The sequence below is a fragment of the Carcharhinus amblyrhynchos genome, unplaced genomic scaffold (genome assembly GCF_965287045.1).
Source record: "Carcharhinus amblyrhynchos unplaced genomic scaffold, sCarAmb.v2.hapA scaffold_603, whole genome shotgun sequence".
In the NCBI taxonomy this organism is placed as follows: Eukaryota; Metazoa; Chordata; class Chondrichthyes; order Carcharhiniformes; family Carcharhinidae; genus Carcharhinus; species Carcharhinus amblyrhynchos.
In genome coordinates, this window is record NW_027650343.1 from 91,253 (window position 1) to 103,016 (window position 11,764).

Here is an 11,764-nt window from a genome sequence, read left to right on the forward strand (position 1 = left end):
GGCCAATCCGCCCTAACCTGTACACCTTTTGGAGTGTGGGAGGAAACTGGAGCACCCGGAGGAAACCCACGCAGACACGGTGCGAGAACGTGCAGACTGCGCACAGACAGTGACCCGAGGCTGGGAATCAAATCCGGATCCCTGGCGCAGAGAGGTGGCAGCAGCACTGTGCCCTCGTGAATGGACCCGTGCGTTCTGTTGGACTGGCCCCTGCTGCATTATCCCCTTGTAACTCCTGTCTTTCTGCACCCCTTCCCCCCCCCCCCCCCCCCCCCCCGCAGTGCACGCTGCCCTGGAGTATGTGGACGAGGCGTTGGAGAGGAGAGATGTGCAGGCTCTGTACTCGGCGCTGCAGAGCCAGGCTTTGGGCCTTCGTGAGGTTAACCGGGAGAACACGGAATGGTACATGGAACAGCTCCTCGTCGACCGAGAGCAGAAATCACTGGTATTACTGGCTGTATTTTACTCACCTCCTGTGTACAGTTAGGTGTGTGTGTGAGAATAACATGTATGGGTGGTACAGTGGGTTAGCCCTGTTGTGTCTGTGTGTGTAGTGCTTCTTTAGAAACTGCATAGTAGAATTGTTAGTAAAATAGGGCCCCGTGGGGTTAAAATGGCACTTCCCCACCTGCACCGCCATCCCCAGGTTCTTGCCTCCCCCCTCCAATCTCATGTTCGCGGTTTCCAGTGCTTTTCGTTTTTAAAACTCGGAAGGCCCTTCGTGCTTGTTAATGGTTCATGTTGCTGTTTTGCCCTCAGGAGCTGGGGATGATGGACCCGCTCGAGAAGGAGGAGCTCCAGGCAGCCGTGGATGCAGCCAATGAGAACGCCAGCGTCCACCTGTGCAGTGAGTAGCAGCCCTGGTGTTTTCTGGTTTGACCGCGGGGTCAGTGGTAGCGCGCTCCCGCCTCAGGGCCACGCGGTTTGGTAATCTCGGGACCCACGCTGGAGCCTTGAACACATTGTAGGACGGCACACCAGCCGCGGCACTGAGGGGCCGCTGCACTGTCAGTTGATGCAGTCTTTCAGGAGAAACTTGAGATTGAGGCCCTGTCCATGGATGTAAAAGGCCTCCCATTGGAAGAAAAGCAGGGGAGTCCAAAGATGTGTAGGTTAGGGTGGATTGGCCGTGCTAAATTGTCCCTTAGTGTCCAAAGATGTGTAGGTTAGGGTGGATTGGCCGTGCTAAATTGCCCCTTAGTGTCCAAAGATGTGTAGGTTAGGGTGGATTGGCCACGCTAAATTGTCCCTTAGTGTCCAAAGATGTGTAGGTTAGGTGGATTGGCCGTGCTAAATTGTGGCATCTCGGCCTTTTGGCTAAGATGCAAGTGAGATCAAGTCTTGGAGAAGGAGCTATGCCTACTCCAATCAGCTTGGATCATGTAGATCAAACCCAAGACAGGAGGTGAGAGCTCATGGATGTAAAAGGCCTCCCATTGGAAGAAAAGCAGGGGAGTCCAAAGATGTGTAGGTTAGGGGGATTGGCCATGCTAAATTGTCCCTTAGCGTCCAAAGATGTGCAGGTTATGTGGGTTGGCCATGCTAAATCGTGGCGTCTTGGCCTTTTGGCTAAGATGCAAGTGAGATCAAGTGTTGGGGAAGGAGCTATGCCTACTCCAATCAGCTTGGATCGTGTAGATCAAGCCCAAGACAGGAGGTGAGAGCTCTGTCTTGTCAGCTTGGATTGGGAATGCCTCAACTTGTTGAGACTCTGAATTGGATTTGATTTGATTGAATTGGAATCAAAACAAACAAAAAAAAATTGTCCCTTAGTGTCCAAAGATGTGTAGGTTAGGGTGGATTGGCCATGCTAAATTGTCCCTTAGTGTCCAAAGATGTGTAGCCTGGATAAGATGCTTGGAGAGTCGGTGTAGACTCGCTGGGCTGAGTGGCCTCTTTCTGCACTGTTTGGATTCTATGGTTCTATGAGTTCTGTCTGTTCTGGACCAACATTTATCCTGCCATCAATATGTTAACATCCGCGATATGGTCATTGAGTTGACAGTTAGCTGGTAGTCATCAGTTGGCTGGTGCATTTTCCACGGTAATGTCTCTTAACAATCAGATTCCTCTTGCCGATCGATCAGCACTCACTCCTCACAAAGTATAAATTGTTGTTCCCTCTAAATTTGGTCCTGATGAGTACAAGGTGAAAAGCTTCAACAACACCTGTCTTCCCCGCCCCCATGGTGCTTCTGTTCTGCCCTGCCGAGCCATCGGCTCATTGCTGCTCCTGGGATCTTGCTGTGTGCGGTTTGGCTGTGCCGTCTCTTAAATCATCAGTGAACGGGCAGTGGACCCAGACACGAGGGTGAAAGCAAGTCTCCCGCGGGGTGGAGAACTTTGCAAACCGAAGGCCCAAATTCGCCGAGAGCGCGTTGCAGTCCCCACGAGTCTCGAACGACTCTTCGGTTCAATCCCAAGGAGTCACTTGCTGGAAGAAATCGATTTAATTAGCGTTGGGATCAATACTAGATGCTTCCCTCCGTCTCCCCCGGGAGTCCGTCCCATTGATTCGCCATCCTGTCTCGCTGAAATATAGTTTCTGCGGGCAGCTCTGAATGTATTCCTCTTTCTGACCACAGCTGAGCTAAGTTAACTGTTTCCGCTGTGCCTGACAAAATCGAACAACTTTACAACGAAGGCCAGACTAGCATTTAGAATGTAGCACAGCAGAGCGCAGGATCAGGCCCTTCAGCCCACGATGTGGTGCCAGGCATGGTCCATATCCCTCTATTCCTTGCACATTCACGTGCTTATCAAAAAGCCATCTAAACGCCTCTATCGTATCTGCCTCTACCACCATCCTTGCCAGCGTGTTCCAGACCACACTCTGTTTTCAAAAAAAAAAATTTGGGTGGCTATTGTGAAGTTGAGTTTGTAAAGGTGTCAAAGAACGGTTTTAAGAAAAAACTGCTAGAGGGGGAAAAAAGTGTGTGTGGTCGGTCTAAAAGCTAGTTTTGCATTAAGTGCTTGGATGTTTAAACTACAGGGTACACAGACTGCAACAATTGTATCTCGGAACAAGCATCAGGATTGCTTTGGTAACAGGCTCTGCAGGCAGTTGCATTGATAGCCTATCAGTTTAAAGAAGGAACTCAGCTATCAGAAGCCTAACAAACTTGAATTTGTTGACACTATCAGACCAACCCTGGCATAGCAAAATGGATGGGCTATCAGGAATATAAAATTAGCAACACAGCTGCTTGCCTCCAGTTCAGTGGAGGAGAAGTGAAGAGCTGCCACCTCTCTACACCTAGAGAGGGCAAGAGCGGTTCCCTGACGGCTTAAAATATCTCTTAAGTGATCTCTCCCTATGAAGGTTACCAAATCAGGGTGTGTTTACCACCATCGACAAAAGAACTCCAAAGGTTTTTCCAAAGCCACAAACCTGTCTACATGTTTTTGAGAGTGCCTAAGTTAGTGTTATTATCTCTTAATAATGAATGATCCTTGTATTTATTTGAACAGCATTCCAGTAGTATCTTACCCTAATCGATGTGTTCGTTGTTTAGTTAAAGTTCCCGGTTGGTTAAATAAATAACTTGTTCATTATTCGCTTAAAGCGAGTGATGGGTATTTCTGTTAATGAGCCTGTAAACGTGAATGAAGAACCTTCCCAAAACACTTAACAGATTACAAAGCAAGATAAAGCAGTCTGACCTCTGCATCGTAACAGTGGCACAGTGGGTTAGCACTGCTGCCTCACAGCGCCAGGGACCTGGGTTTGATTCCCTGCTTGGGAGCCTGTGTGGAGTTTGTACGTTCTCCCTGTGTCTGCGTGGGTTTCCTCCGGGTGCTCCCCCCACAGTCCGAAAGATGTGCTGGTTAGGTGCTAAACTCTCCCTCGGTGTACCTGAACAGGCGCTGGAATGTGGCGACTAGGATATTTTCACAGTAACTTCAGTGCCGTGTTAATGTAAGCCTACTTGTGACACTAATAAATTTAAAAAAAGTCTTGCCCCTTCTTTGAACTTCTCCCCTCTCACCTTAAGTACGTGCCCTGTAGTAGACGTTTCAATTCTGGGGGGAATAGATTCTGACTGTCAACCCATATCGATGCCTCTCAATTTTATTGACTTCTATTAGGTCTCCCCTCAGCTTCCGCCGCTCCAGAGAAAGCAGCCCTAGTTTGTCCACCTCTCCTTATAGTTGTTCTTATATACAAATGTTTCAGTTTATATCCTGTATGTACTTTGCATTCTAAACCTCCAAGCACTGAAACAAAACGCCAGCTTTTAAGGAGACCACACAATGTTTTATCCTTCTCGCTGGCCCTTTCTTCACATTCCTTACATCTTTCCAAAATCAGCTGGGCAACACCAGTCACGTCTTTTTACAAAGTAGCATGACAGGTGGCACAATGGGTTAGCACCTCTGCCTCACGTTGCCAGGGACCTGCGTCCAATTCCGGCTTCGGAACTCCACTGTCCGTGTTGAGTTCTCCCCATGTCTGCATGGATTTCCTCCTGTTGCTCCCACATTAGGTATATTGGCCATGCTAAATTGTCCCTTAGTATCCAAAGATGTGTAGGTTAGGGTGGATTGGCCGTGCTGAATTGCCCCTTAGTATCCAAAGATGTGTAGGTTAGGGTGGATTGGCCGTGCTAAATTGCCCCTTAGTATCCAAAGATGTGCAGGTTAGGGTGGATTGGCCATGCTAAATTGCCCCTTAGTGTCCAAAGGTGTGTAGGTTAGGGTGGATTGGCCATGCTAAATTGCCCCTTCGTGTCCAAAAGATGTGCAGGTTAGGGTGGATTGGCCATGCTAAATTGTCCCTTCGTGTCCAAAGATGTGCAGGTTAGGGTGGATTGGCTATTGCTAAATTGCTCCTTAGTGTCAGGGGAATCAACAGGATAAATGCATGGTGTTACTCGAATAGGGCCTGGGTGGGATTGTGACTGGTGCAGACTCAATGGGCCGATTTGTGGGTAGTGTGTGTGGGGGGGCGTCAGCGCTGTGCTGATGTCTGCTGTCCAGATGTGGAATGATGAAAACCTTCTGAAAGTGGTTTCCCCCGCCTTTCAAAGGGTGACCCCCCCTCCCACTGGAGGCTGGGTAAACCCGTGAGCATGGCAGTCTTGGGTTGTCAGCTGCCCTGTGTCGAGTTGCATGAACCTCACCGCAGGCAGAGCAGGGCAGACTGCCACGTTGTGAGTCCGTGCCGCTCGCCCCAGAAATGCGCCACTTGTCCCTCCCCACCTCTCCCCCCACCCCAACTCCCCACACTGTATTATCGTCCCAGCGTTTTAACCTGTGTGTGTTTGCGTGCAGTGATGCAGGCCGTGTCGCGGATTAATGAGGCCGTGCGTAAGGGCATCCCTGGCCAGACGGTGAAGGAGCTGGCGAACCCCAGCGCCAAGCTGCCAGAGGTCTACCCGTTCGCAGCCGGGCTTTACCAGAGGGAGCTGACAGCTCTGCAGCAACAGAAACCACAGGTGAGTGGCTGCAGTCTGGCTGTCCGTCTGTCACCCAGCTATCACCACACTGCGATTAACAAACAATCCTGTTCGTCAGTCTCAAACGTGGACAGCACAGTGGGTTAGCACTGCTGACTCACAGCGCCAGGGACCCGGGTTCGATTCCCGGCTCGGCTCACTGTCCGTGTGGAGTCTGCACGTTCTCCCCGTGTCTGCGTGGGTTTCCTCCAGCTGCTCTGGTTTCCTCCCACAGTCCGAAAGACGTGCTGGTTAGGGTGGATTGGCCGTGCTAAATTCTCCCTCAGTGTAACCCGAACAGGAGTGTGGCGACTAGGGATTTTCACAGTAACTTCATTGCAGTGTGATGTGACACTCGTGACACTAATGAATAAACTTCAAACTTTGAAAAATAAAAAAAACCTCGCTGTCGGGAACCTATCGATTCATCCTAAAGATGGTGGTTTCGCTGGCTACACTCCAGCATTGCCCCTTGAGAAGGTGGTGGTGAACCGCTATCTTGAACCCGCTGCAGTCCCCGTGTGTGGGGTAGGTACACCCACAGTGCTGTTAGGGAGGGAGTTCCAGGATTGTTATTGGACATCAGTCAGTTCTTGTGTGTGTGGGGTAGGTACACCCACAGCGCTGTTAGGGAGGGAGTTCTGGGATTTTGACCCCAGCCACAGTGAAGGAACGGTGATATATTTCCAAATCGGGATGGTGAGTGGCTCGGAGGGGGAACTTGCAGGTGGGGGTGTTCCCCATGTGTCTGCTGCCCTACCCCCTTGTCCTTCTAAATGGTAGAGTTGGCGGGTTTGGAAGGTGCTGTCGAATGAGCCTTGGCGAGTCGCTGCGGTGCATCTTGTAGACGGTACACACGGCTGTCACTGTGCGTCGGTGGTGGAGGGAGTGAATGTTGCTTTTCCTTAACAGAGACAGCGAGGACCAGAGGTCAACAAATAAGGCTTGTTGTTTGACAGTGCAGAACCCACTTGACACAATTGACGTCTCAACGCTGCGGTCCCTGGGGCGGAGGGAGTTGACTGCTGGCTGTTGTGTGACCACTTGGTGCTGGGCGGTGTGCTGTGTTAGTGGCTGCAGGTCACACATTTTTACTAGCTCTGCTGAGTGGAAGAGTCGCATGGTTTTATCAGAGTCCCATCACCCAAGCAAGTAGTATTGTTGAAGACTAAGCACAGCAACCAATTTGTACACAGCAAGATCCTCCAAACAGGAACATGCTGATAACCCGGAACACCGGTTTGTTTTAGTGTTGGAAATCATGGTTAGACCGCTACTGGTGTCCTCTGTTCGGGTTCGGGGTACCATTGTGCTGTTCCTCTTTGAAGGTAGAGAACACCAAACATTAGTTGGATGTTGAGGCCTTATAGTGAATATCATAAAATTCCCACAGTGCAGAAGGAAGCCATTGGGCCCATTGAGTCTGCACCAACCACAATCCCACCCAGGATCTTGCCCTTTAACTTCATATATTTATCCAATTGGTTCCCTGACACTAAGGGACAATTTAGCATGGTCAATCCACCTAACCTGAACATCTTTGGACACTAAGGGACAATTTAGCATGGCCAATCCGCCTAACCTGAACATCTTTGGACACTAAGGGGCAATTTAGCATGGCCAATCCCCCTAACCCACACATCTTTGGACACTAAGGGACAATTTAGCATGGCCAATCCCCCTAACCCACACATCTTTGGACACTAAGGGACAATTTAGCATGGCCAATCCCCCTAACCCACACATCTTGGACACTAAGGGGCAATTTAGCATGGCCAATCCGCCTAACCTGAACATCTTTGGACTGTGGGTGGAACTGGGGCTCCCGGAGGAAGCCCAGGCAGACACGGGGAGAATGTGCAAACTCCACACATTCGGTGAACCCAAGGCTGGAATTGAACCTGGGTCCCTGGCGCTGTGAGGCAGCAGTGAATACCATTCATAGAGAACAGAGGGGAGAAGGAAAGGAGAGAGTGCAGAATGTAGTGTACCGTCACAGCGAGGGTGTAGAGAAAGATCAACTTAATGTGAGGTAGGTCCATTCAAAAGTCTGACAGCAGCAGGGAAGCAGCTGTCCTTGAGTTGGTTGGTACGTGACCTCAGACTTTTGTATCCTCATTCCAACAGAAGAAGGTGGAAGAGAGAATGTCCGGATTGTGTGGGGTCCTTGATTATACCGGCTGCTTTTCCCCGAGGCAGTGGGAAATGTAGACAGAGTCAGTGGACGGGAGGCGAGTTTGCGTGATGGGTTGGGCTACATTCACAATCTTTTGTAGTTCCTTGCGGTCTTGGGCAGAGCAGGAGCCATACTAACCTGTGATACATCCAGAAAGGTTGCTTTGAAGTAAACACATATCCTCCTGTGTTTCCCTGATGAAATCATAGAATCCCTACAGTGCAGAAGGTGGCCATTTGGCCCATCAAGTCTGCACTAGACACAACCCCCACCCAGGCCCTATCCCAGTAACCTCGTATATTTACCCTGCTAATTCCCTGACACTAAGGGGCAATTTAGCACAGCCAATCCACCTAACCAGCACTTCTTTCAGGCTGTGGGAAGAAACCGGAGCAGCTGGAGGAAACCCACGCAGACATGGGGAGAATGTGCAGCCTCCACACAGACAGTGATCCGAGGTCGGAATTGAACCTGGGTCCCTGACACTGTGAGGCAGCAATGCTAATCACTGTGCTACTCCAATTGTTTTGGCCTCGAATGCAGTTCCAATAGTAACTAAAAAAGAGAACGCTACAGGGTTAGAAAGGAAGGGTGAGGTCTTTTGGGGAGAGGGAGGAGGAGTGGGACCGATTGATTAGCTCTCTCAAAGAGCTGATGGGCTGAATGGCTCCGAGTGTGATGGGATTGAATGCTCCCTCTGCACAGGGCGAGCTGCACCAGGAGGAGCTGTACATTGCTGTGGAGATGCTCTCGGCTGTGGCACTGATAGACCGAGCACTGGAAGCCGGAGACTACAGTGCCTTCTGGAGGAACATGACCAGTGTGGCTACAGGCCTGACTGATGTACAGGACTGCTGCGCGCAGCGGTAAGCACAACTTAAAGTATAATTATTGGTCACAAGTAGTTTACATAAACACTGCAATACCTCGCTCTGGCTGGGGAGTTGCGGGGGAGAATGTGGGACCCCTTCCCACGGGGGGAGTGGGGGAGAATGTGGGACTCGCTCCCATGGGGGGAGTGGGGGAGAATGTGGGACTCGCTCCCACGGGGGGGGAGTGGGGGGAGAATGTGGGACTCGCTCCCACGGGGGGGGGAGTGGGGGGAGAATGTGGGACTCGCTCCCACGGGGGGAGTGGGGGGAGAATGTGGGACTCGCTCCCACGGGGGGGGGAGTGGGGGGAGAATGTGGGACTCGCTCCTATGGGGGGGAGTGGGGGAAGAATGTGGGACTCGCTCCCATGGGGGGGGAGTGGGGGAGAATGTGGGACTCGCTCCCATGGGGGGGGAGTGGGGGGAGAATGTGGGGACTCGCTCCCATGGGGGGAGTGGGGGAGAATGTGGGACTCGCTCCCACGGGGGGAGTGGGGAGAATGTGGGCTCGCTCCCACGGGGGGAGGTGGGGGGAGAATGTGGGACTCGCTCCCACGGTGGGGGAGTGGGGGGAGAGTGGACTCGCTCCCGGGGGGGGGTGGGGGAGAATGTGGGACTCGCTCCCATGGGGGGGAGTGGGGGGAGAATGTGGGACTCGCTCCCACGGGGGGGGAGTGGGGGGAGAATGTGGGACTCGCTCCTATGGGGGGAGTGGGGGGAGAATGTGGGACTCGCTCCACGGGGGGAGTGGGGGAGAATGTGGGATCGCTCCCACGGGGGGAGTGGGGGGAGATGTGGGACTCGCTCCCATGGGGGGGAGTGGGGGGGAGAATGTGGGACTCGCTCCCCACGGGGGGGGCAGTGGGGAAGAATGTGGGACCTCGCTCCCGGGGGGGGCAGTGGGGGAAGAATGTGGGGACTCGCTCCCACGGGGGGGACTCGCTCCCACGGGGGGAGTGGGGGGAGAATGTGGGACTCGCTCCCACGGGGGGCAGTGGGGGAAGAATGTGGGACTCGCTCCCACGGGGGGGAGTGGGGGAAGAATGTGGGACTCGCTCCTATGGGGGGGAGTGGGGGAGAATGTGGGACTCGCTCCCACGGGGGGAGAATGTGGGACTCGCTCCCACGGGGGGGCAGTGGGGGAAGAATGTGGGACTCGCTCCCACGGGGGGGCAGTGGGGGAAGAATGTGGGACTCGCTCCCACGGGGGGGCAGTGGGGGAAGAATGTGGGACCGGCTCCCACAGGGGGGAGAATGTGGGACCGGCTCCTGCAGTGGGTTTGGGGCAGAAACACCAGCACGGAGCATGGGGCTGAATGGTCTGTTTCTGTTTTGGAAGTGATTTGCAATGGGCATTTCTCTGCTCAAATCCTTCACGTTTTCCCCCTCCTACCCTGGTAATTACGTGGCTGTCAGTGGCACGGCACTTGCACACAATCCATTTTGACTCCCTAACCGGGGCAGGTGAGCAGTAAAGAGTGTTAGTCTGGTTTAAAACAGTGGGGGTTTGTTGTAGCTCGCCTGCTGTCTGCCCGAGACATTCTCTGAGGAGGGAGGATGAGGCGGCCGCTGTGCCCTGGCCACCGCGGGGCCGCTTAATGCAGCCAGCCTTCCCTTACCTTGTCCCCCAGTAGATTTTTGGGTCTGTTTTGGGATTTGTGACGTTCTGGTGACGTCTCGTTGGCAGGTACTTCACCGAGCTGGCGGGACTGAAGCAACGGACCCGCAGGAACGGAGAGGCAGTGCTGTCCTGGAACGACCTGCAAATGTGCGTGCACGATGTGAACTCTGCTGTGGAAAAGGAACACGACAGTGAGTTTAGTTTTTTCATTTGTGTCACAGGTAAAGCTTACGTTAACACTGCAATGAAGTTACTGTGAAAATCCCCTAGTCGCCACACTCCTGTTCGGGTACACTGAGGGGCAATTTAGCATGGCCAATCCACCCTAACCTACACATCTTTGGACACTAAGGGGACAATTTAGCATGGCCAATCCACCCTAACCTGCACATCTTTGGACACTAAGGGACAATTTAGCATGGCCAATCCACCCTAACCTGCACATCTTTGGACGCTAAGGGACAATTTAGCAAGGCCAATCCCCCCTAACCTGCACATCTTTGGACGCTAAGGGACAATTTAGCATGGCCAATCCACCCTAACCTACACATCTTTGGACGCTAAGGGACAATTTAGCACGGCCAATCCACCCTAACCTGCACATCTTTGGACGCTAAGGGACAATTTAGCACGGCCAATCCACCCTAACCTACACACCTTTGGACGCTAAGGGACAATTTAGCATGGCCAATCCCCCTAACCTGCACATCTTTGGACGCTAAGGGACAATTTAGCATGGCCAATCCACCCTAACCTGCACATCTTTGGACGCTAAGGGACAATTTAGCACGGCCAATCCACCCTAACCTGCACATCTTTAGACGCTAAGGGACAATTTAGCACGGCCAATCCACCCTAACCTGCACATCTTTGGACGCTAAGGGACAATTTAGCACGGCCAATCCACCCTAACCTACACATCTTTGGACGCTAAGGGACAATTTAGCATGGCCAATCCACCCTAACCCACACATCTTTCAGACTCTGGGAGGAAACCAGAGCACCCGGAGGAAACCCACGCGGACGTGGGGAGAACGTGCAGACTCCACACAGACAGTGAGCCGAGCCGGGAATCGAACCCGGGTCCTTGGCACTGTGAGGCAGCAGTGCTAACCCACCGTGCTGCCCCTATCCTGGACAGTTCTCAAGCTGCAGTGAAGCCTTTCAGCGTGAGACTCAGTTCATAGAAACTAGAAGCAGGAGGGGGCCATTCAGCCCTCCCGGCCTGCTCCGCCATTCGCTATGACCATGGCTGATCATCAGATTCAATATCCTGATTTTCCCCCCCCCCGCCAATATCCCTCGATCCCTTTAGCCCCAAGAGCGATATCTAATGTGGAGATGCTGGCGTTGGACTGGGGTGAACAGAGTAAGTGGTCTCACAACACCAGGTTAAAGCCCGACAGGTTTATTTGGTAGCAAGAGCTTTCGGAGCTCGTTCCCGTCTACTGCCCCATGGGAGCGAGTCCCACATTCTCCCCCCCACCCCCCACTCCCCCCTGTGGGAACAAGTCCCACATTTTCCCCCCGTGGGAGCGAGTCCCACATTCTACCCCCATTCCCCCCTGTAGGAGCGAGTCCCCCACTCCCCAGCAGGAGCGAGTTGTGTTCCTCCCCCCCCCCCCCCCCCCCCCCCCCCTTCTCCCCCAACCTTGGAT

The 11,764-nt window shown here is 52.9% G+C and overlaps 1 protein-coding gene across 1 annotated transcript in view; it reads left to right on the top strand.

Moving 5' to 3' along the window:
• The window catches only part of LOC145339678 (ras GTPase-activating-like protein IQGAP1), a gene marked incomplete at its 3' end in the record, with an annotated part of 37,293 nt that extends 26,996 nt beyond the window's left edge, over positions 1-10,297 (top strand). The window contains exons 10-14 of the mRNA XM_080184190.1: positions 282-445; positions 760-847; positions 5,275-5,438; positions 8,320-8,480; positions 10,173-10,297. Coding sequence (XP_080040316.1) covers positions 282-445; positions 760-847; positions 5,275-5,438; positions 8,320-8,480; positions 10,173-10,297 — 702 coding nt within the window. The remainder of the gene's footprint in view (positions 1-281; positions 446-759; positions 848-5,274; positions 5,439-8,319; positions 8,481-10,172) is intronic.
• Positions 10,298-11,764: the final 1,467 nt, after the last annotated feature.